This window comes from Pteronotus mesoamericanus, unplaced genomic scaffold (genome assembly GCF_021234165.1).
Source record: "Pteronotus mesoamericanus isolate MK-2021 breed Mesoamerican mustached bat unplaced genomic scaffold, CSHL_Meso_final contig_90, whole genome shotgun sequence".
Taxonomy (NCBI): Eukaryota; Metazoa; Chordata; class Mammalia; order Chiroptera; family Mormoopidae; genus Pteronotus; species Pteronotus mesoamericanus.
In genome coordinates this window covers 17,667,065-17,693,307 of record NW_026555277.1, presented here as the reverse complement: position 1 = coordinate 17,693,307, position 26,243 = coordinate 17,667,065, and the positions used below count along the sequence as shown (strand labels likewise).

At 40.9% G+C, this 26,243-nt stretch overlaps 1 protein-coding gene across 2 annotated transcripts in view; it reads left to right on the top strand.

Moving 5' to 3' along the window:
* Positions 1–26,243, top strand: part of ADAM23 (ADAM metallopeptidase domain 23) — a 145,197-nt gene that overhangs the window by 27,294 nt on the left and 91,660 nt on the right. For both annotated transcript variants that reach the window (XM_054585762.1, XM_054585761.1), the window contains exon 3: positions 6,788–6,864. In XM_054585762.1, the coding sequence (XP_054441737.1) occupies positions 6,788–6,864 (77 nt within the window). The remainder of the gene's footprint in view (positions 1–6,787; positions 6,865–26,243) is intronic.

Below are 26,243 nucleotides of genomic sequence, written 5' to 3'. Positions count from 1 at the left end.
ATTTTAAAGACATGATGACTTGAACAAGGTCAAAGCATAATACCTGATGGTAATTAGCAATAAAAAATATAAAACTTGCAAATTTTGCAGGGGATAAATGCACATTGGATTTTATAGAAGGTGATCAGCTGTATTGGAAAAGAACTTTTAAGGTGGAGCTGGCTGATAATCTTTCCAAAACATTAATATAGTTTTTTTTCTTTTTTCCCTGTTTCCTTCTACTTTATCCCCTATCCCCCTTCCTAAATTATGGAGGTCTTTCTAGGTGGCCAACCTTTTCTAGGAACTTTGTTTCATTATTATATAATTTAATCCCCCCACACATCCTGTTGGTAAACTATCATTATTTATATTTCAATGACCAGGAAATATTGAAGTTTAAGGATTTCTGGCATGAACTTCACATTTTTTTCTCACTGAACTGAAGCAAATACCCCGTCTTTCTTCCTTTGATGTGTGACCTTGGACGAAAACATCACTTAACCTCTCTGTGCTTTGAAATAAAAAAATTTAAGATAAAAGGGTAATAACAATATTTATCCAATTTACCTTCATGGGGTGCTGCATTATTCTGGATAATTGAAGTTGTTAAAACACAAGAAATATAGGGCATTATTATTACTTTTATCATTTGGAAGTCTTGATCCCATTGGTGATAAACAATGTATAAATTTAGAATAAGGGATTAGAATCAGATTGCAATTAAAAATAGCCTATTGATGTTTTATTTTGGACTTTAAAATTCCTATGATATATTCACATATTTGAGTTTTTGTATTATACAGAAAAAAGATCCACAAGTTGAAATTTTATGTTTTTCCAGCTTATTGGGATAGACCCAGATGAGTCATTTACAGAAAAGTCTATGTGATCTAAAGAAAGTGACATATTTTCCTCAAACTTACTTCAGTTTAAACTTGACAGTTTGTTTCTTATTGGAGTGTAACTATTTGGGTCACTGGATTCTATGTCTTCTGCTTTCGTGTGAAGAGGAAAACATACCGTGCACCCGAGTCGATGCAAGGCTCCCTAATGAAGCTTCTTCCTTCTTCAGCAGCTCTACCCTTTAAAACAAGGCAGCCTTGTCCTAGTGTCTGATGAGCTGATTATCTTCCTCCTCAGTCGGTGAATTTCCAAACCTGTCTTCTCTGAAACACTGTAAAATGTCCTGAATCTCAAAAGAAGGCAGTGTTTGAGATTCTGGGAACTTTTCCCACTGTATTTGAAGAAAAAGGAGTAGAAACTCTTGAAGCGTGTACTGAGAAATCATTAAGAGTAGGATTACAAAACATAAGCAAAAAGATAAAAGGAGGGAGAAAGACTTCCTGAAAAGGCTATAGTATATATTCACATACACACCCCCACATGCAATCACAACATAGATATTTGATATATTTTTAATGATATTTTATTGTTTATGCTATTACAGTTGTCCCCGTCTCCCCCCCCCCCTTGTCCTCCTCTACCCACTCCCACCCCACTCCCTCAGGCAGTCCCCATACCGCTGTCTGCCTGCGTCCTTGGGTCTTGCTATATATTCTTTGGCTAATCCCGTCACCTTTTGTCATTCCTCCCTCCAGCCCCCTCCCGTCTGACAGCTACCTGTAGTATTCCATTGTGTTAAGTGTGCCACAGGTTTTTTAGACACTCTCATGAACATAGAATAAGCAATATTATTAAAGCAATAAGGAAATTAAAAACAAGAAAAAAAAGTTGCCTATAGCCTCATTAGTCATCAACTATTTAGTGCTTTACTTTTTCCACAATTCTTTTCAGTGGGGAAGACAGCTTTATTAATCCGGGCTTCTAACCTTGCTGCGTTTTTGCTCTCTCTACTCCTCCTTTCCCAGAAGCCCATAGTCCTCTTCTCCAGGAAGCAGCGCTGGAAGCTCCCCACCCTCCAGGCCTAGCTCCTGCCTGCTTGGCAGCCTCCAGGGCCTCTGCCTCCATTTGAAAGCACTTTCTTATCTTACTGATGTGCCGCTCTGGATTTGTTTCCTTCATTAGTTTCTGAAGGGTCTCCTTAAATAAACAGAATATTCTGTAAGAGCTGGGAAACGTCTTCCACCTTTTCCTCTCTTTCCCAAACTATGTACATTACAGAAAATACTACAGTAAAATGCATAGTCAGAGGATGTTGGATAGAGAGCGTAGATACTTCAAGTCAAGTTACTCACTTTCTACTGAATTATGAAATTCAGTCTCATAACATTTTCTGAAATCTGGGAAAGTGTAAACTTTTCATCTCCCATATTTAGTTCCAGTTATATGCCTACTTCATAGAACTCACAAATCCTTGCCAAGTGGTAAAGAAGGCTGATTGAACACTTGTTATGCGTGAAACATTTTTGCATGAAAATATATATACCCTGGAAATGCTTGCTTTTTATTTTTATAAGTAGATAGTCACGTTTTTCTCTTGTTTTCATCACCATGTTAATGTTAACTATTCTAGAATATAAGTCTCAAGGAAACATTACTGTGTCTGTTCAGCTTATGTAATGTGCCTTACGCAAAGCTGGGCACAGATGATCGCTTCGTATCATAACGTCGCTGCATAAAATGCAAAACCGGTCTTAGCTGAGGAATCTAACCATCTTCTAAGCTTCTTTAATATGATACCATTAGGTGCCATCTATTCGAAGGAAAATAAAACAAAAAAAGCACATTGTGAAGAAGTGTGAATTGCTCTTCCAGTGAAGGAGGTTTGTGTATATAATTGAGTTTAGTTGTTTTTGTTTACAGAGCTCCTGTAATTTCCCTGTGCCAGATTCTGAGTCAAAGGGAAAATATCAAAGTGCTTAGGCAACAGCTGTTCTCAGTCCTTCAGGGTGGTAATTCCGAGCCCAGGGCTGTGCTTATTCTTATCGCGAAATGACTCTGACTATAAAACCCTGCATTCTCCCACAGTGCTGTTACAGTGACTGTCCTTGTAAAAACAAGTGTTAATCATCAAGTGTGCTTAACAGATACCTCCAAAGAGAAAAGTAACTCAATATGACCTTATGTGTGTTCATGAACTCATCTCTCAAGCATTCCTGTGGTCTGACTTTGTATTACTGTACACAGTTCCAAACCTCATTGCCTAGGTCCTTCTTTGTAAAAGAAAAGCAATACCCATGGTAGGCTTTGTACTTCAGGGAGCGTCAGTGATGCTGGTCCGTGCGTCAGCTCTACAATGTTAGCAAATCATAAGTGTTGTGGCTGCCTATAATGCAATTTTCTGCTCATCCTGGCCATCCTTCTAATTTTTCTATCATTTGGAAAGAAGTGAAGTGGCCTAATAAGTAAAAACAAATAATACTCAAAAATGTAATTTGTAAAACAAATTTTACCTGATTTGAAAACATATTTAAAATGGACAGTTATCAAAACTGTATAATGTTTTGTTAAAGAAAAAGTGATCAATTGATATGGAATAATTGTGATTCTAGAAGTTAAAAGCTATTTCTATCATGTCTGCCACAGAGATAACATCACAGAATGACAGGGAAAGTAACATTTGTCAGGTATGTATTTTGGTACAGAGAAGAATCTGTACTCTGCATACAATTGCAGGACGTACGGCAATGGAAAGAGAAGGAAAATTTAGGGAAAATAACGTATACCTGTGTACTGAAATTATTTAAAATGGATACAAATATATTAGATGAATATACTAATTCCATTTGATGTATGTGCAAGGAAAATGAATGCTTGAGGACATATTAAATCACTTTATAGGAAAATGTGCTGCCTATTAGTATTAAATAAAAAGTTGTAACATTCTTACTGAAAATGTGATAGAGTCAGATTTTTTTCCCTTCTGGAAAAACAAGAAAGTGGTTGATAACATTGTAATTGTTTCAGTTGTGGAGAGTAATCTGTCAGTAGGTTTGAATCACAACGTTGTCATTACGGACGCTGCTGCTGCTGACAGTGATGATAATGGCATGTGCCTGACACTATGCCAAGGAAGTGGGGGGACATTTAGAGGGAGGCTTGCCACCTTGGTCACATACACGTGTATGCGCTCAGATCTGCCCCAGAGCATGCCACACAAAACCCCACAGTCCCCAGCCCACCTTGGTAGATTCATTGCTTGATGTTTACTCCAAAAGCCACTTTCCTACAGTCCGTACTATTTTAAAAATTAAGAGTTTTTTTCTATATTTATTTTTTACTCAGTTTTTGTAAATGTTTTCCCCCATGCCTGGAATGTCTTGTCTTTTCTGGCATGTGGATTCTTATTTGTCTTTTGAAATTCTGTCCGAATCACATCTTTCAGTGACGCCGTGGTCCCTGTGGCCCCGTCGACGCAGCTCTGAGGCGGCAGCGTCCCCAGCTTCCCTGGAGCTTGATGCTTCCTTGGGCAAGAGGCTGCATCCTAACCATCTTTTTACACAGAGTGGGACTTCACACGTGTGTGTGGCACAAGTGACTGAAAAACCCCAAGGAAAATCCCAATATTAATATTATGTGTTTGTTCTTTCATAAATTCTGTTAAACTGAATCTTGTCACATTGACTCAGTATAAACTTATTTAACAACGATCAAATTGTATAACTCCCATCAATTCTATAATATGGGGTAAGCAGTTAATACTAGGCTACTTCATTTTGCAATAGGGTTTTGTTGGGGTTTGTACTTGTCTCATTGCTTATTTGCTGTAAAATGAGACTTTTGCTGAAAAACCACTGTCTGGTTTTTCTTAATATTTGTAAAGATGCTCAAGGAGCTACATTTATCAGCACTTTTAGGCCAGGCTCCTATTAATGAACTCTTTTCTACTATTTAATATTCCTAAGAGGAAATATGCCTATGGACCAATTTTATTCTCAGGAAGTAAGCTTTTTTTTTTTTTAAAAGCCTTTGGGACCCAGAGTTGAAAAATTTCCCCTTGTGCAAATTATTCATCAATATAAGCATCTTCATGCAAAAATTAATATTTCAAGGCACGGAATCAATTTAGATTAAAGACTATATGTGATATATGTATTAGAGAGAGGTTCTTGATATGATAGAGACCACACTTGAGAAGACAGAAATTTCTTACTCATGTAGCTGTCTAGATGTGGGAAACCCAGATCGAGTATGATGACCCTGTTCTACATGGCTTTTTGGGGTTTGACATGCTATCACCTTGGTGTTAGGGATTCAGGTGCCTTGTTGTTGCTTTGTGTTTAAACTTTAGAATTTGTTAACTTTTTATTTCACTTATTGACTGTTACGGAGGGACTATCTCATCGGCAGTTGTGCTTGGCAAGCAGTCATGGTTTATAGTATTTTGTAGGTTTGGCATGACAGAAGTCTTGACAATAAACATTTCCTTAATGAATTGAAAGTTCATCTCTTTTGGGGAAACTACTTGCAAGGTGCTTGTGATGTGAGTTGTGGAGCTCACCGTTGTGGTCCAGGGCCATATGGGAAACAAACACCTGCTGGGGAGGGGGGGAGGAACAAATAAAGTTTGCCTGGAAGCCCTGGAGATGAAGAGTTCATTTTCATTTAAGCTTGTGAAGGAGAGCTTCCTTGAAGTAATGCCATGGGGTTGCCCCTGAAGGATGAGTAGGGTTTCAATAATGGGACATGGAGGAGGAGGGCCATGAGGAGCATGGGCAAGGTGTTGGCGGGGGCGGGAGGGGGGGAAAGAGAGTGCTGGTTGCATGCTGCACTTCCCCAGTGATTTGTGACGATAATTTGTGTTTTAGGAATGAAATCTGGAGGAAGGACATGTGTGAGCAAGGCGGGTGGGAGAGCGGTGTGAATGTGCATTTATCTTTACCCCCTTTTCCCCTGATAAGGTGACAAAGGAGAGTTTGGCCATGGATGATACTTTGACAAAACTTCATTGATTTGCCCTGGCTGGTGTGGCTCAGCTGGTTGGAGCGTTGTCCCATGAGCCTAGAGGTCACCGATTTGATTCCCTGTCAGGGCACAGAGGAGAGGCAACCGATTGGTGTTTCCCTATCATGTTGCTATTTCTCTTTCTCTCTTCCTCCCTTCTCCTCCCATTAAAATCAATAAACATGTACTTGGGTGACAATAAAAAAAAAATCCATTGATTTGTTAATTTACATTATTCAAGATGATTCTGTGAACTAGACTCATCTCTAACATCTAGTATATGGTTTGTGTTTAGATGAGAGTATCTTTGTATTTTGAATTAAGACACAATAATGAAAACATTTGTAAATGTGTGACTTTGATACCTGATCCTAGCCACAAGGCTGAGAAGTGGTGCAAACATGTGGCTTTCCAAGGGGGACATAAACTCTTGGTCCCCGCAAAAGACCTGGTTCTAAATGCTTCTGAAGTTAAAAGGTTGTGCTATCCCAGTTCACTGTAATGTTCTGCTGATACATCATTTAGGGAAAGTTCCAATTCTTGATGAAGAGCAGAGAGCTGACACGATTTTTCACTTACGTGTGCAGAAAGAATTGGTCAGCTTTGTGCAAAAGCAGGCTGAAGCCAAGCTTTAATTAGTCAGACTTTTGCACAATTCATCATGGTCACTTTGTAAGTCCAGCTGAGTATACTCTTGATTTTCATCATGACGTGTTCATTTTAAAGGATTCATCGTCTTCCTTTGAGTTTCTTGCTGCTCAGATATTCAGGTCTTCCAAGCACAGCCATGACAATGCACTAGTTTCCTTTTAAAGAAGAGTGGCTTGTTACATAGGGGTCTGTAAAGAAGTGAATCAGTCCATAAAAAGGTTCTTATTAAATGTTATTCTTGTTATTGATATATTGGCTTTAAAGACAGGAAAGTAAGCTAAGGACTTTTTCTGTCTTTTTGGATCCGTAGGCAGTCCATCTGGCCCAGGCAAGCTTCCAGATTGAAGCCTTTGGCTCCAGATTTATTCTTGACCTCACACTGAACAAGTAAGTATTTAGACATAATCCTGTTAAGCAAGTGTAATAAAACTTCACTTCATGGAAAGGATTTAGTCAAAATAATGTCTGTTGTTGAAGTTGATTTTATGCCATGTAGTACCTAAAGAAAAACATAAAAGTCTGAAGGTAATTCTTTTTTTTCTTTTCCAGAAAGAAAAAAACAAACATTTAACTTGTGAAATATCTCAAATACAGTACTTAGATATTATGGTTTTAAATGAAGTAAATATTTGAAGTAATGTTAATTGTTAACTACAATCATTACTATCTCATATATAGGAGGCATGATAAATTACTAACGCCAGTGTAATTAGACTTCAGTCTAAAGATTTCTTCGCTTTCACCTTGCTTTATGCAATTCTCATACTGTATTACAATTCTGAATGAAGAAAGAAAATGATGACCTGTAAATATTTTGAGAAGGTTCTTTGCTTTGGAATTTGCTCTCATATATGCATTTTAGAAGTTTTGGTCCTAATAATAATTTACCTGATTTTTCTCTGAGCATGTGTTTATGTTGATCTTTAAATGCTGTTTTCTCCATTGGAACGCATCGTACAGATGTCTTTCTTTGTACAGAGCAAAGAGCTGATGGCAAAAGCAGGGCTCTTCAACCTCTAATTGAGTTACTAGTGAGCTTTATGTGGTGAAAGGGATTTCCTGTATAGTTTTCTTGGTTCAGGAGGCTCCCATCAGTACTTTAAATTTTCATCAGTATTTTGACCAGGGCTGCATCTTTGCCAGAAAAATACCATGTAATGCCATCAGGCACTATAATGTAGGTGACCGCAATCAATATCTGAGAAATTGCAAAGGATTCTAAAGAAGAACTATTAAATTTCCTGTATGCCAAATTCTGTGAACTCTGCAGAAAAAAAAAAAAAAGCAGAGTCAGCTTGGGTGCTCCTTACTCAAGTGTTATTGCAGCTTTAAGTCAGAATGAATCAGCAGAACTCAGGACTTCCTTTGTTAAAGCTACTGCAGGTTTTCCTTTCTGAGTCTGCTGAGCAGTGGTTGAGTTCCTTTCCACCAGGCTGTGTCAGCACCGTGCCCATCTAAGAGATTTGTCTTGTGAAATCTTAGACCATGTTGAGAAGCTTGATATGGCTAAATTTAGTGTTTAGGTCCTCTAATTTTTTTAACTCTTTCTGCAGTGGAGACTGTCATTCCAGACTGTAGTATGATAGCAACCAAAGGAAATAATTGCTATATGTTGGTTGAGGCTGATGGCCACAGCAGAGCTTCCCAACCAAATGATTGAGAAAGGCTCATATGGGATGTCCAGGGTAGTTAGAGGTCTGGAAACACATCAGAAAGTTACCTACCACTAATATTTAAAGTGCAAAGGAATCAAGTTAAGCACCTGCTATGAGCAGTCCTTGCCTTTAGGAGCTTGTACTTTAGTCAGGAGAGGTCATCACATTAATATGTAATTTTTAATGGGTGAAATTTGTTAGAGATAAACATGAACCAAATACAGGCAGCTCTTCAGGCTGGAGGAGTATGTAAAAGCATTTTGGAAAGGTGATGCTTGAGCTAAATCTTGGAGGACCAGTGTCAGTGAGGAAGGGAAGTCTTGGGGATGGGTGGCAGCGGGGTGGTGGAGAAAGAAACAATGAATGAATATAGAGAATTATGTTCTAGAGGAGACAGCGTGGGCTAAGGAGGCAGGGCCACGTAGCAGTGTGGCCTGTAAAGGGAGCATGAGGCTTTTGTTGAACTTCATGGCAAATTACAAGGCTGAGGCAGAGGGAGATGAGTCATGAGAGGTAGGCCCACAGACAGCTCGAGTCATGGAAGATCTTGCATGTCATGCTCAAGTGCTTGCCCATTATTTCCTAGACTGTGAAAAATGAAGTAAAGGGAATAAACAGAAGTTCAATTCTCAGGAAATATAAAAAGGCACAGAGAGGGAATGCTTTCAAGAAATCTTAAGGTGATAAAAATCATTAGGTTTATTTGGATGTGGATGGCAAGTCAGAAGGAAGAGTTAAAGTTAATAGATGCCTTGATTGGCTAGCTGGGTGGATGGTAGTATCCAGCTGAAATGGGTAGCACAGGGAACAAACAGGTTAAATGGTGAAGATAAAAGAATGTGAAATCAGGACAAAATAGATTTGAGGGCTTTTGGAGGACACCCATGTCTAGGAGGAGGGTAGATATAACAGTCTGAAACTCAAGAAGACCTGGGGGCTGGAGAGAGTAGAGCTGAGAGTCATTTCCATGTAAGTGTAAATGGCAAACATGGTTGTGAAGAGAGTGTCCAGGGAGGATGGGAAGAATAAGGAGAACATAAGTCAAGAGTTGAGAGGAAGAGGAACCCACGAAGGGACAGAGATTGAGTGGGATCTACAGCATCACACGCAGTAGAATGATCTAGGGAGATAAGGTGCGAAGATTTCTCTTTGGTTTTGCCAATTAAGTAATCACTCCTGGTCTGATGATGGCAGTTTTAGTGAAGCTCTGTGGGCAGAAACCAGGTGACTGGGCTGGGAGTGAATGAGAGGAGACGATGTGGAGACAGCAAGTACTGATTGGGAGGTGTGAGAAGGAGAGAGACCTAGAGTACTAGCTAGAAGAGGGCATTGGTGTCAAGGAGGGCCTTTTAGGGATAAAAGCACAAGATGATAGGCTGAGGGATGGAGCTGATAAGAGTGAGAGGTCAAGATACAGGAGAGGAGATAATTTATGGAGCAAGATCTGGATGAAGACAGAAGGGGATGAGATCGGGCAGAATTTATTGATAGTTTTGAACCAGGAATGAACTAGGAAGAGTTCATTCTCAACTTGTGTGAAAGTATTACTGTGTGTGCAGGTAGAGATTGGTTTGCAGGTGAAGGGATGGAGTTCAGGAAATGCACCTTGGAAGATTTCCTTATGCTTCAAAATGGCATTATCGGCCACAGGGATAGGAATGGAGAGGGAGGGTGGGTTGGGGCTTGAGGAAAATGATGAAAGTTTAGGTTAATTGCTGAGAGGAACAGGTGGGGAAGCTCAACAAGGTCACGCTAAACTTACAAGCAACCTTCATTAGAAATCACATGTTATGCATTAGTCTTGCATCATTATTTCCAATGGTGGAGTTTAAAAGTTTATTCATTTTTATTGATTATTGCAGTGTATGAGGAAAGGCGGAAGACTGTAGTATGGATCAGGGTTCAGTGAAAAGCAGTGGAGACAGACCCTTTCAATATTAGTGAAGAGCTTAGGTAGTTAAATACCAGGATGCAGTTTGGGTAAGAAACGCGTGAGGTCGAGAAGAGGCTGATAGACTGGGAGAAAATCGGGGTCTTGCAGGGAAAAGTAAATGCAGTGGGAGGGAGGCCATGAGAACTCTAAACATGTGTTATCTCCCCTACGTAGACTTCTGAACTATCTTGCAGACAACGTGAGTGTGTGACAATGGCCTGGAGACAGGGGAATTGTACTTCATAAGCATATGTGACATGAGTTGGCCAGGGTGGATCTCCAGTTTAAATAGCTTTCAATGGCTGGGATTAACTAAAAGTCTGATCCACGTTAGAGTAAATGTAAAGAGTCAAGAGAAATTTTAAATCAATCACAGAGGGACCAAAAGAGCTTCTGAAGAAAGAGGAATCTCATTTCCATTATAGGGTGGTCGTTGCCAAACTATTTACAACAATTTAAAATTGTTAGAGGAGGGAAAAGGCAAAAGGCAACAAGTATATGGGCTCAGTGAAGGAGTGAAAGCATAAGGATGTTAACATAAACTAATTGAAGTGATGACCATAGAATCTAGATGGTTAAGGTCCTTACCAGGCCTGGACCGCCAGCTTGTGAAGATTGCCCTGACGTGAATTCCTGTGAGAAGAGCCTTTTTGAGTCTGTGCTCTCCTAGATTGAACAAGCGAGCCCTTGGCTTGTTGAGGCATCTCAGGGCAGAGATGTATGTTTTATTTATTTGCTCAGCAAACGTCAAGTGAACATCTGCTGTACGCCAGCGACTGCTGATGCTGCCGGGAATAAGATAGACAAGGTCCCTGCCTCCCCGATGGAGCTTCCTTCCAGGGGAAAAGGCAGACAATGGACCATTAAATAAAGACAAGTACAATGAAGGACACATAACTGGGCCATGTGATGGAAAGGGACTGCAGGTGGGGGTGGCCAGTGTTAGTGAGATGTCACAGAAGCCGGAAGGTCCATCTGTGGAGGGACATTGAGCTGAGACCTGATTGTCAAAGATGAGCCACCCCATGAGGCTGGACGGCTGAGGATGCCTCACAGCTGGGACAGTAAGACAGCTGGTGTTGAGGAGAACGTGGAATGTTCAAGAAGGACAGAGGCAGGTGTGAGTGCAGTGCAGTGGGTGGAGGGGATGGTAGGAGTGAGGAGACAAGATCAGAGAGGAGCCATGTAGCCAGAACCTTGCCCACGGTGAGGCGTTTGGGTGGGAAGACACTGGAAGGCAGTGAGCATGGACATCTCACTATCAGATTTACATTTCATTTGGCCCAAAAGGTTCTAATTGTCGCCTCAGAGGACCTTTAGTCATATTCCTTTCAGAATACCCTTCTTTTTAATTTTGTTTTGTTTTCCTCTAGAACAACTATTGTTCCAAGTTACAGAAGGTTTAAAAAGGATTAGTAGATTAATAATTCTTAATGTGTATCGATCCTTTGAAGTGCCTGGGGAGGTTGGTCTGAGGATTGTCTTCCCCACACGTGTGGTTGGAGTTATGCCAAAGCCTGTAATTAAATTTGCTTGTGTCTCTCAGCAAATGTTTATTGGGAATAACTGTGATCAGAGCTATGTGATAGTTGAAAGCACGGGTCCTGGAGTCAGACCTGTTTGAATCTGGAGTTGCCGTTTGTTATTTGTGTGAACTTGGACAGTCTCTCAACTTCTTTCTTAGTAACAGCATGAGATATAATTCACATGCCCTAGAATTCCTAACATCTACTCATTATATGTGGGTAAAATGATGACATATTATGGGGCATAATAATCCCATGTATAATGCATGCAAAAATGTGGGTGTGCATTATACACGGCAAAATTCCACGGTAATTCCAGAATATTTCTCTTGCCCCAGGAAGAAAACTTGTACCTACTTGTAACAACCACTGCCCATCCTACTCTCCCCCAGCCTCTGGCAAACACTCATCTCCTTTTTTGTCTCTATGAATTTGCCTATTCTGGACATTTTATATAAATAGATTTGTACAACTTGTTGTCTTTTGTGACTGACTTCTTTTATTAGTGTAATGTTTACCAAGGTTCATCTATGTTGTAGCTGAATAGTGTGCCATTGTATGGATATATAGGGTGGAACAAAAGATTTACAGTTGTTTAAATGGAAAATAATACAATAATTAATAAATAATCATATAACAATATAACCCGAGACATTGAAATAAAGAACAAACTGACAGTAACCAGAGGGGAGGTGGGAGAGGGATAATGGGGGAAATAGGGGAAAGGTTGTCAAGGAACATGTATGAAGGACTCATGGACAGAGCCAAAGCAGGTAGGTGAGGGTGGGAGGTGGGGATGGGTGTGGGGGGAAAATGGAAACAACTGTACTTGAACAACAATAAAAAAATAACAAAACAAAACAAAATGAAAGGATAAACTCTGTATTTAGTGTGCTCACAACTGTAAACCTACTTATACCCTACTCTGCACTCTCTATAAACTAGTTTCCTTCCTAAGCTGTAGGTTGTTGTAAGGATTAAATGAGACAATGTGAGCTACTTCAACATTTACTAATTGGAAGGACGTGTTCAATGCTGTGGGCTGAATGTGTCCTTCTCAAATTCCTATGTTGAAACCTTAACCCTCTACATAACTGTATTTGGAGATAAAGCCTGCAAGGAGGTAATGAAGGTTCGATGAGGTCACAGGGCAGAGCCCTGATCTGATAGAATTAGTGCTATTGGAAGAGACAGCAGAGAGCGTGCCCCCTTGTGCTCTCTCACTCTGCCGTGTGAGAACACAGCAAGAAAGCAGGTGTCTGCAAGCAAGGAAGAGGGTCCTCACCAGAAATTGAATCAGCCAGCATCTTGTTCTTGGATTTAGCCTCCAGAAATGTGAGAAATACATTTCTGTTGTTTAAGCCACCTGGCCTGTGCTATTTTGTTATGGCAGCCAGAGCTGATGAATACACTCAACGATATCTGTATTTCTGATTCATTATTATTACCACAGCAAGGCAGCCGCTGGGCTGGGTGTTGGGAGATTCAGCATTGGAGAGCCTCTCATCTCATGGAGCTTAGGACCTAAGAAGAACAGCACAGCAAGTTTTTGCTTTGGTTTCAGTCAACATTTTTTTCTGTGTGTTTTTTTTTTTTTTTTTTTTGTAAATGAGAAGAGGGGGTATATTATGTGATCTTTCCCTTACTGAAAGTGGACTGAAGAAAAAATGAGAGAGAATTCAACAGGCCCGTGGTTGAAGTGCATGAGCACTAAGTGTTTAGACAATATACTTCTGTTGAGTTAAAAACACAGAACACATTAGTAATATTTTTGGTACTTCTCCACTTGTCCTACAAGCTCTTTGTTAGACATCCTTTAAAGAGTCATCGAATGTTTGTCCCTTTAACTTTCCAGGCCATCTGGTTGTGTCTGATGTGATTGCTTGGGCCCTCAGCATGCTCTCCTGTTTATTGTGAAATGAATCTCTCTAAGTCTTCTGACCTCTGCCCGGTGCAGAGGGGAAGCAGTCTAAGGATGCATCAGATGTAAAGCTTTGGTTAATAAAGCAGCAGCATGTTCTAAGAGAACAGCACTCTGCGAGGGAGTGCGAGGGTCTTCCAGGCCTCTCCTGGGCATTTGTCTTGAGCAGAGTACAGGACGGCTCTGACTGGGTAAAATCAGCGTAAGACAGGATTGGATGGCGATAGCCTCAAACTGAGGGGTGGGCCCGAAGCCTGGAGAGTAAGGACTTTGCTTCATCAGGGACCGAGTGGAGAGAGACAATTCTGATGTTGGATGAGGGGCTGGAGAGAGTGCTAGAAGTTGTATCATTATTATTGTCAAGCCTGTGCCAAGCTGAAATAATCGTGCGCGTGTAATTATCAGCTGTCTATGGTCTGTGTTCCACAGTGCAGTGTGAGCAGTGCCATGAATGGGCTGCTCTGCGAGAAATGCAGAGAAGATTTTGGATGAACAAATGTGTCTTCGGAGGATGCTCTTCTCCATCTGTCCATTTCCCTGAGAGGGTAATGGCCGAGGAATAATGTCCAAGCAGCACCTTGGATAACGGGGGCACCGCTGGAGGTGTGTGACTGTATCAAGGAGACACTCTCTGCTCCCCTCCCTGCATTCTCATCTCACCAGCCCAGAGAAGAGGACCCCTGGGAACCTTTCTGCTCTCAGGGAAATTCTAGTGAAGGACTCCCACCCTTTTTTATACCACTGATTGTTCCTCCAAAGGGGGAGGAATCGAAAGGCTTATTTTATATTTGAAATGATGGAATTGGGCTTTGATGGCTTCTCACACCAAAATATCTGAGCCTGGGTGCAGTGGGAATCCCTTGGTGCCCCTCGTCTCCTCAGCCATCCAAACGAATGTTCAGGTGCTTGCTATTGTCATTCTAACTCCCCTGCTTGCCACTGGGTAGGGAGGCTCAATGAGTCTACCTTCGCGGGCCCCCTGGAAAGCCTCTTTCATCCAGGGTGCCAGCCGCCTTCTCCAGCCTCACTTGTTGGGAAAGTTGCATTGGGGCTCAACCTCATCCTCCTGAGCTCCGTCATTTTGTGTACACACTCTTTTGGCTACAAAAGAGAGGGATGACTGGCATCCCTACAAATATTAAACCTTCTGTCACCTCTGACAAACCCCATGGGGGGGACACTGCTAGGCCTGGGTCATACCTGGGTCATAGGCTTTGTTATACATATGTAGGCAGTGGTGACTGACATTTGACGGTGGGCTGCCAGGAATCTCGGAAAAGGAAAATGGATGGAACGTCCCCAGTTCAGAGAAGTGCGCAAACCTCAACTACAGAGCCCTTCTGTGCAGAGATGTGTGCACTGACCTGCAGGGATGTTCCCCTTCACCCAGGTATGGTGTTCGAGGCATGCACTGTTGTGGGTGCATGAAAAGGTGGGGTAGAGCGGGACTCAGATGATTGGAGCCGCCCGAAGGGGTCGCCTGGAAAGGATGGCCTTAAAGGAGTGAGAAGAAAGGCAGGGTGAAAAAGCTTGAAGCAATGCGCCTGGTAAGGTAGTTCTGGATTTAAGAAAGGATCTTTGTTTTGAGTTTTTGGGAATCAGGGGTGTTTGATTTAAGATGACTACTAATTAAGAAAGCGCCGATTTAAAGAAATACACGCACACAGTAATTTGCTCATTAAAAGCAGTGCATGCAGTGCTTTGGAAAGAAGAAAAGAGCCACATTGATGTAGTTTCAGTTAGGTTAAATAAAGAAGCTGATTTTCGGTGCTGATTAGCGTGATTAATTCATTCTTTACTCAGTCAACAAGCATTTATTGAGTGTCCAGTATGCGTCAGATACTGTGTGAGCAACCCAGGGAATTGGGAGCTGCGTGAAGGGATCCCTCCCCTCTGAGAGCCCACAGTAGAGCAATGGGATGAAAACATATGCAAACAGAATTAAAACGTGACAGGAAGTGACTTGGGAGGCCTTGATGCTGAGGGAAGCTTTCATGGGAAAGGTGAGATTTGATGTTCCTTTTCAAGGATACCGTCTTGGTTTTGATAATCCTGGTAGCAGATCCTGAGGTATGGAGTCTAGGAAATACCTTTAGGGAGTGGGGAAGTGAGATGTGGAAGAGGAGGGAACTGAAAGGGGTGAGTTGCCATGTGCCCAACTGGGGCTCAACCCACTGAGGCTCTCTGGGAGCCTGTGGGTTCATTCTCTAGAACAGGCCAGAATGTTTTGCAACTGAGGGGCCAAAAGCTTGAGTTTTATCCAGCAACTGCCTGGCTGTTGTTGGTGGAAGGCTGCTTCTCAGAGGAGTATCTCTTGGGGAGCTCCCCTGTGCTTCCCTCTGGGTCGAACAAAGGCCCTGAGGCCAGCAGTCTGGGGTATTGCAGTCCCCGCCTTCAGTGTATGGAGGTGAACGCTGAGGCCACGCAGGCAGGGCATGTCGGACTCTGCCTCAGATGCACTCTCTCTGTTTGGGAAGTTGTGGGAGGGAGAGAGGAAATGGCAGAGCAGAGGGGTCGGGGCAGGAAAGCACTGAACACCCCGCTCCCAATGTGTGGGAAGCTTGGTGAACCCTTCACTGCGATAACTTGAACATTCAAGCAGCAGCTGGAAGGCAAAACTGCCTGTTTGGTGTTTCACCAGATTTGAGGAGGGGATTTCAGTATCTTTCAGCTGAATGTTATTTCAGCTCTGCAGATTTGGAGATTTGAACTTAAATTTGATCTGGAGAAGAGACAGCCCTGCTGCCTTTCGTGAGTGACTAGGGCCAGGAGTTAGGAGCTGTGGCTGGAGATGAGGACCTGCCCTCCGGCCCGACAGCGTGGCGTCGCTGTCTTCTGTCTTGGCTTGTGAGTTTGTGTGACTCCTGAACCAAGAGTAGCTGGCCTTGTGCGCCACTGCTGACCCCACGCTTCTCCCTTACTGTCTGCTGCCCATCGCTTCCGCTGCTGAAATTCCTCTTACACTTCTGGGCCAGGGAAGCAGGGAAAGTGCTGTCCTTTCGGTGCCCAGGTTTCACTCTCAGTCTTGCTGCCGGTTGCCGGCTAAGGCACGCGGTCTGGGTTTCAGGCTGAAGGAGTGAGGGATGATGTGGAACGTTGCTCTTTATTTCAGGATGCTGCGTCTTTAAGATGCTGCCAACTCACAGCCTAAATGCTGTATTTCCTAATTTCAGGGATCTGTATAAGGAATGCTGTCTAGTACAATAGTCATGATGGTGATAGGCCATGTGCTAAGTAAGCCTTTTACCCACGTTCTTCAAGTTCCTTTAATACCCTGTGAGGAGGACGGGATAATCTCTGTTTACAGCTCAGTAACCTAAGGCCTGGAGAGAGTCCGTCACGTGCTGGGCTTCAGCATGGAATGTCCATCTGGACTCTTCTTATGTGGTTGCTTTGATCACAGCATTGGACTATCAATTTACAAGTGAGCTGGCCATAATTCTCATGATTGCTTATCTGTTCAGATTAAATGAGAAAAAAAGAATTGAACAGTTTTAGTCCATTTTTAACAATGTAAAGAAAATGAGGCCCCAGTAGTATTTGAAGTAATCCTGTTTGTTGAGCAGGCCATCTGTTATGTGTTGAGTCGTGTGTGTGTCCCCCCCAGCCCCCCCCAATTCATATGTTGCGGTCCTCACACTCAGTGCCTCAGAGAGTAACTGTTTTTGGAAATATGGACTTTAAAGAGGTAATTAAGCTAAGATGAAAGTCTTTAGGGTGAGTCCTAATCCAATATGACTGGTGTCCTTATAAGAGTAGGGAATTTGGACACAGACATATGTGTGCACAGAGGAAATACCACCTGAGGACGCAACGAGGTGGCCAACTGCAGGCCCACTGCAGACCAACTGCAGGCCAAGGAGAGAGGCCTCAGAATGAAACCAACCCAACCCACACCCTGATCGGGGATTTCTAGCCTCTGGAACTGTGAGGAAGTGAGTTTCTGTTTTTTAAGCCACCAGTGGTACTTTGTTAAGGCAGCCCTAGCAAATTTATACACATCCTAATTTTCATTTATTTGCTTACTTATTGCTGTGAGACATTCAGCATTAAGCTGCTCCTTGGCAATGGGCAAACCTATTTGTCTCTTGTAATTAATACTAATGCATTTTGAGAGATTATAGTCTTTTTTACCTTTATGTACTTTAGGAAGAGTGGAACTATTTTTGTAGTTTTGGTGTTATCCGTGATAATGAGGAATCTTAAGAGGCAGAGATCCCCAAAATTGCCCTAAGTGTCAATTGCCCCTATGATGTGCAGTATGATGTAGATGAACTTGCTTTTTATTTCTCCTGGAGGCCCAGTAGTCGTCTATGGTTTCCTGTGCTTGCAGGGATGAGTTGCTGTGGGGTTTTCTCTTCTTAAGACATCCTTTCCTGTCTAATTCTAAAAATTTTGATGGTTTTTCTCTGATCAAATGCATACCTATCAGGTCTCTTTTGGACATTTCTGGTTAAAGAGTTAACCTTATATTGAATGCTTTGGATGTTATCATTATCATTTGCTTTTGATGATGACAAATCTTCATGCTGGTAGATCAGCCCCAGAAGCCCTTGAAAAAAAATATAATAAATTAAGGATTTCCTAAATAGGTCCTAGTTCTATTTTGTAAGGATGGTGTATCTGACCTACTTTCAGAGTGTTTTGCAAGTGACCTTCATAATTCTCAAACATAAAACAATTTTATGTAATTATATAATTATAAAATGATAATAGGAGCAGTAAAAATAAAATCACAATTAAACCAATGGTATTTCTGCATTGAGTCTTGATTTCCATGAGTGGACAAGATCTAACATAAGATTGCTTGGGTGGTGAAGGGCAGTGGATGTTTGCCTCTGCCTATAGTAGGTGACTTCCTTACCCCCATGCCCTCTTGCCTGCTGATTATAATTATTGTGGATAAATGAGGTCCAGGGAGATTAAACACCAGGCTGGGAATATCAAGAGGGCCCTAGGAACTGGGTTTAGACTTTCTAAGTTTCAAGAGATGAGAAGACTGTGATTACCCAGAAAGGGTGAGTCTATGGCTATAGCCTCTAGCACCAAGGAGAAAAAAAATACGGCATCTTAGAATTTCTAGCAAAATCAAAGCTATCTAATTGTCAGTGGGATCACATTGCACTGTTTACTTAATTTAGGATATAAAAAATAGTCTAATTCACATATCTAGTGAAGTAAAAGACTATGTCTTGGCTGGTGCATTAAATAGAGACTCTTTGCAGTTGTCTACCTCAATGCAGATTGTAAGTAAATAAAACTTAAACTTGATGCATTCTTCAGAACTCTTGGTCTTTTGAAGACAAATTAATGTATAAAAATTGCAGCAGAAGTTTACCATGTTTGAGGATTTGGTGTAACTAGGCATCTAGTAGTTATTAAATTTACAGTAGTTACTCAAGTTAGATTTTATTTTTCTGATAGTTAAGTGAGAAAGACTACATACTGGGGTATATAATTCCCATTATCTGATAAAAGTTTATCTGTCTACTTAGAGATGTAAATGTTTTCCTGTCCAGGAGACATTTATCTCTTTAGTTTGATATAGCAGGGCATTCAGTAGCATAATGGTTAATGTCTGCAACCACGGTTTTGTGAATGACCCAGAAATGTTACTTAAATGGTCTTCTCATATTGACCTTATGTGAAAGCCAAGTGCATGAAGCTCTTTCTAACCTCAGTGGATTGATCGATAGATTTCCATTGATTGAAGCCTTTAATGAACCATTCCAAGCGCTTTTTTATTTTAGAAATGTTTATTGAGCAGCTGCTAAGTGCCAGATACTGTTGAAGCTGCCAGGGAGAAACGCTTCCCTCATGAAGCTTACAGAAACGGGAGAAGAAAGACAGGCCTATAGGCATTTAAATCATACTGTGAGAAATGTGTGAGCAATCTCACACTATTGTGGGCTTTCATCCCTCATGGGAAAGTGTGAGTGGATAGGGAGCTAAATGTTTATGGAGCTAAATGTCTAAGCTCTCACCTAAAGCTTAGGATTTGGCCAAAGGTTTGAGGGTTAGAAATTGAGAGGGCCTGAAGGTAAGCAAGAGAGGTGAGGCATGGAGTGAGAGAAAATGCAGGCTTGGAGAAATGAACAAAACCGCATAGCCCACAGGTAACAGGGCCGGGATCAGAACTCAGGATTGCTCACTGTTAATGCCTTTGGGAGTTGAGACACTTTTCAGTGATGAAGTAATTCCACTGAAGTTATGTTTGAAAATCTCTATAGAGATGGATCTTAGAGAAATAAATTTTATATCATTTGCCTGTTCTCTATTTTGCTAAACTTTCATTACTCCTATTCCTTGCATAAATCTAGCCCAAACAATAATATATTAAATTCTGCTGCCAATAGGAACTGTGCTGTTTCTAGAACCATTTTTTTGATGATTTATAGACAAGACTCATTATGTAGAGTCATTTCCCCAAATTTTAAAAATTAATTATAATGTTAGAATCTTAACTATTTTTTACTGTGATGAATTTATAAAAGTCCTCTCTTTAAGTGATTAGTTCTAATTTATCTTCCATGATATCCATGTGCTTTAGTTTCACTTAGGTTTAAAAAACAAACCAATCTATACAGGCTTTTCCATATGACCATTTCTGCCAAAAGTTTCAAGTCCTCATTTCAATTAAAGTAATTTTAAAATTAAAAATACATTTATCTTTCTTACAGGAATATTTTTCAAATGAGAGGCTGAAAGTTTCTAACACATTGTAGAATGTACATTTCATTGCTTCCTGTGGGAGGGACTCTGGACTCTGGATCTGAGGGTCCCTGTCCATGGGCCAGCTGAGGTGGGGAGTGTGGGCTCTGAATCCTGCAGAGCCCGTCCCGGGGTTGTCATGGATGGGCGGAAATAATAAATCATTCCAGACACTTTCTCTGTCTGCCAGGAGAGGGGTATGGCTCTCCCCTCTAATGGAGAAGGCAGCCCGAGCCCTTTTTTCCAAAGGCTTTTATTGAGAGGGCTATCAACGGGGCTTGTTAGTAGGAATGTACAGGTGATCTCATTACATCAGTATGTTAATGTTCACAGAGAAGAGATGATGTTGAGGAAAAGAAATGGCAGGAACACACCAATTTACATGGGTCCGAGAGGAGACGAGTAAACATGAGAGCATAAACATAAGAGCGCCAAAAGGTTTAGGGTCAGCGTTTGTGAATAATGTACATTTCCTTCCCAGCATGAGCTGGTTATCATAGCTTTTGAGGGAAAAACAAAGCGTGCTTCAAGGAATTCACTTCTCGGCTTGATTTCCTTTGGGAACCGTCAGATCCGGTTTAGGGCTGTCTGCAGTATTGTTTCAAACCTGAGCCAGGCGGGGGAAGGCAAGGCAGCCAGGAAATAAGGAGACTTCTTTCAGATAGAATGAGGACTCTGGCCATATCAAAGCCAAGGGGTGAGGGTCTTTCACCCTTTCTCCATGTCCCCCAAGTTTTTCCCTCATGCCCATTGCAGCTGTGCCTGTCTTAGGTTGCCCCTTCCATTGAGGGGTCTTAACCATCATTGACTAAACAGCCATCCTTCAGGGCCAAGCAGGGTGACGTGAGGGAGGCAGGGGCTGTGCCCTTGTCAGAGAAACAGGTTTTGTCTCCTCAGTGGCCTGTTTTCCCAAGGCCTCCTTGATTAGCTCCAGCCTTGGGGCCCTCTCACCTGTAGGCGGAGCTACAGTTCCTGAAACCACACAGAGCATTTCCCAACAGCTTCCTCCATTACTTTTTTGCCCAAATGACTTAACACATGCAATAAATAACAGATTAAACTATGGAACAGGAAAACTTTCACAGCATAAGGACAAGACTATGTCTTTTATAAATCCCTGGAATTTCTTAGACACTTAATTGCATCTGAAGCACTTTCTCATTACTGTTAGTATTTATAAGCGTTGACTGAACTGGTACTTGACCCTGAGGAGATGCTTTGCTCTTTAAAGTTATTCAGACAATGGTAAAGGGTTTCTTTATGTGACTATTAGCACTTGCTCATTCTCCCTTCCTCCATCCTCTACATTATGCTAAATTACGGGGAAACAAAGGAAAATGAGATGTAGTTTCTCTCTTTTTTTAAAAAAGATTTTATTTATTTTCAGAGAGAGGGAAGGGAGAGAGAAAGAAAGGGTGGGAGAAACATCTATGTGTGAGAGAAACATAAATTGGTTGCCTCTCACATGTCCCCAGCTGGGGACTTCGCCTGCAACTCAGGCATGTGCCCTGACTGGAATCGAACCAGGGACCTTTTGGTTCTCAGTCTGGCACCCAATCCACTGAGCCACACCAGCAGGGGTGAGATGTAGTCTCTTTGAGGAGCCCACAATTTAGGGTAGGATTAGGGAAATCTACCCAGAGGAGGGGATGGTTGAGCTGAATTTTGAAGAATGTGTGATTCAAGGGTGAATTACTTTTAATATTTTCAGATGGGATCGGGGGAGCAATAACTCTTGAGCACTCATTTATTTTTACCGATGAGTCAGTATCTCATATGGAATACTCACTGGATATACACGAGTGATGGTTGTTGATGCAGGGTAGTTATTTTGTGTTTTTTTCTCACTGATATCTAATAGCCAGGAGTCATTTTATGAGCTGAAAAAATAAAGTACTGATTTTCCTGAGGTTACAAATGCATATGTGCCCTTTTTCCTTTGGAAGGTCTAGTTAATTCCATTTCTATGAAATCATTACTGTACTCACGACTGAATGTGTTAACACTGAGTGACAGCAGTGTGTGCTTTCAGGAGTCAATAATATATCTACCTTTCCGTCCAGCTTTGAATACCTCGGTTCTTTTTGTGCTTTTGATTTGGTGAACTATAGAAAAATGAGCAAACTGAAAGACACTGTTAAATACCTTTTTCATAAAAGCAGTTTGAAGCAAGGCTTCCAAATCTATAGATTAAAGGCAGTAAAACTCTTCTTGTTCCTGGTACCATCAACAAAACTCCCATCCTACATTTTCTTATTTTGATTTCACAGCGCTCCTCAAGATAGGCTGTTTGGAGGTACTTTCTATAATTAACATATTACATGACTTGTTTGAAAGATTATGTTGTTCTGTTTTATATGCAGGAAATCCTTCCTGTAAGACCTGGTATATAGGATTTGCTCAATGCCTTGATCAGATACTAATGTCGGTGCAGGGCAGTGTCTTGTAGCACTGTTCCCATTGTCCTGTAGCAAAGCTGTATCTGAAGCCAAAGAAAATCAGTCTTTGTGGTTTTTTCCTTTTAAGGCCCCTTCCTGCTAAGTAATATTAAATTACATGGCTCTCAAAGTACAAAACCCACAAATCCTTAGGTGTAACTCAGCATGCATGTAGCACAGGTGAGTCGGTGGTTATCCATGACAGTTGACGATGTTACTGCATTCATGAAAAATGGTCTTTATAGACAATAAAAGCCTTTATGTGACTGACTTATCTCCGCCACAGCAGTGGATGATACAGACTCTGGAATCAAATCAGAATGTCTTTCTTAGTACAATTTGCCTCACAGCGCTGGAGCAGTGCTTTCGGCAGAGCAGCATAGATGTCCCTGTCCTGTCCTTTGTGTGAAATCCGGAGGGTCCGTCTTGTCTTTGCTCTACTCTTGGCATCAGGAGAGCTCCAAGAACTTGAGGGAGGGTGGGTCGGAGCCCGATCTGTCGTCACGGGCCCGGCCTCCGCCTGCGGGGAGCTCATGATTGGCCGGGGGATGCAGTCCTGACACACTTTTTCTCCTGCTAGGAGCCCCTCTGTCATCTCCCACTTGGGATTTAGGGCTTTGAATGTAGCAACCTTGAACTTTTTAATCTTTTTTTTGAATAAAGGATGTTTTCTTACTATTTGAAGAACGCATGATCTAAATCACGTTTGAGAGTTGGATACAGTCAGAGAGTATTTCTTACTCTGGTGCTTTTCTGAGTTACAAGTCAACATATGAATTTCTTTTGTAAAGCTCTTGTTTCTTGTATCAAAGGAGGCTGAGTTAGGTGAGCTCCCTACTTTTTTTGACTTGGTTAAAGTGTGTAACCTTTTTTTTAAAAAGATTCTATTTATTTATTTTTAGAGAGATGGGGAGGGAGGGAGAAAGAGAGGGAGAGAAACATTGATGTGTGAGAGATACATCAATCACCCTAGTTGGGGGTGATGCACACCCCCAACTAGGGACCCAGCCCAAAACACAGGCATGTCCTTTGACTGGGAATCGAATCAGCGACCCTTTGGTTCACAAGTTGGCACTCAATCCACTGAGCCATATCCAGCCATGGCTAACGTGTCTAACCTTTGAATCTCCACATAGAATTTGGAAGAGGTTATAATGGTTGCTGATTTGATTAAAAGAGCTTTAATTTTTTAAAAGAGCTTTGATTTTGTCACTGGAATGAAAACAATTACATTTATGTTTGTCTGTTTGTTTTCTGTCTCCAAGAACAACTTGCAGCTTCTTTCATGAGCTTCCTTTGAATCCTGAGAGGTGGGGTTAAATTCTTAAGCATCGTGCAGTACAACTTCCTAGCTGACTCTTAAGTTTCTTCTTATCCACAGTGAATGGTTTTCTACTGTATTCCAGAGCATCTCCAGCCCCGAGGTAGCTGATTCTCAGACTGCACTGACTTATCAACTCCTTTTAAAAAAGAATCTTTCTGTAATTTCTTACTTCCCAGTCTGAGTTTTGTACTTAAAAGTCACTCACTTTTGGAGACTGAATATTAGTCTACTTAATACAAGTATTAGGACTTCCTATCCTGAGATTGTTATTGTTCCCCCATCACCTTAAATAGCCAAGATTCTGTTCATAGGTGTTCACCTAGAATACGAAATAAGATTATTGATTATTTTCTAAGTAGAAAAGACTGGAAAGTTATAAGAAAGAATTTTTCTAATACTTGAAAAGTACTGTTTTTTAAGCATGTAAGAAGTTATTTATAGTTTCTCCCTGCCAGTGTTCAGTAGTATTAAACAGTAGGGGGTTTTTGCAGTCTTAAAAATAGTATTTTGAAGTCTGTGAGAACTGTCTGCAAGGTGGAAGCAACCTCAGGTTGAATTCTGCCAGATTTTTGCTGTCTTGTGTTTTATAGATGACCTTATACAGTCTAACAATATACATCATTATAGATGAAGTTAATACAGTCTATTAAGAGAACAGTTAATAACTAACTACCCACTAATAGATGTGAAACCCAACATATTAAATATAATGTAGTTTTATTTCTAAAATTGCACTGATATATAAAAAAGATTAACATTCTGGCTAGAATTGAAATGCAGTAACTTAAATATGTTTTTAATGTCTTCTTTGGAGAAAATATTAAACTATTTAAAAATGAAATTTGATGTCAAAAATTAATCTGTATCTGATCTGATTATTTTGGAAGAATAAAAAAATAAGCACACTCACTTTCCTTAGTTTGGAGATTGATGGTGGTATATAGTAAAATAATTTAAAAACCATCAGTATTAAATATCATACCTTCATATTTATTATTTATTATATTTATTATTATCAACACATCAATCATTTAAATCTGGTTGAAAATTCTCTTTTTGTGAGCATACAGCAGGCACCTGTGTATAAGGCTATGTGGCTTTTAAGTTGGCTACATTATTTGGCCAGTCATTTTCTTTGTTCAAAACGAGTCACCTTCTGATGAATTTATTTAAAAACATTTCATGAATAGCTGTAGATATTTTCTTCTGTGTTAACTGTGAGCCAGCAAAAATGTTTCCTCTGTGTTTTCTGGATTTAAAAATTTTCTTTTTTAAAAAAAGAATGTATTTTTTCTCAATAATGTGTTTACTGAATCTTTTTTTTTTTTTACTGAATCTTTACTAAGTGAAAGAAACATCATGATAAAAATCAGTATTTTTCCGTTGACTTTGAAGAACAGTAAGAATGAAGTCAAGCACTTGTACATGTCATACTGTATTTTGGTGATCATGACTGATATCCCTTTAATTTTCACCTGAACTTCAGGAGGTTGCTGCCACTTAAACATTCAGGCCATTAATCATCTTTCTCATTCATGGCACACTGTATCACTGGTCCGGGCAAGGCCTCGATATTGGGTAATGTTTTCATTCTTGTCATTTCCAGTCCCCTTCTCATTTTCCCCACCCCTGTCCTAGGGAGGCAACCGTCCCGAAGTGTCTCGCATGATCTTTTATTTGTATGTGTTCTCATAGATACACAAAGATTGTAGTTTGGGGCATATAGTTTTATTTTAGGTAATAAGAGTTAGGCTACAAATCTCTGCTCAACATAATGTTTAAAGATCTGTGCCTTTAACTGTCTACATCTAGCCCATTGCATCTAACTGTGGAGAGGACCCTGTGGAGTGTATCTAGCACTCTTCTATTTCTCCAGGGAGAGAAATCTAGATTCCTCCTGGCTCTTTACACCCACAACCCTTGCTGTAATGGACCTGTGGACCCGTCGCCCATGAACCTATGTAAGAATTTCTCTGGTGCATATATTCAGGAGCAGCATCCAGGACACAAGGCAGAAGGGTGCATACAGTCTGTGAAATCATGGTTTTAAAGGCAGGACACCTCTTAGACTTGGCTAGAGAAGATCTCGAATCTGTTCAAGAATATTAAATGTTGATTTATATAAATGCTATTAATTTTGGTTATTTCTTTTTTTGTCTGTGCCATTAAAAAGCAACAAATTAGTAAGAGCTGGGCTGATAGGACAGGCGTATACTTAATTTGATGAAGTACTGCAGACTTGCCCTGCGGACAGGATG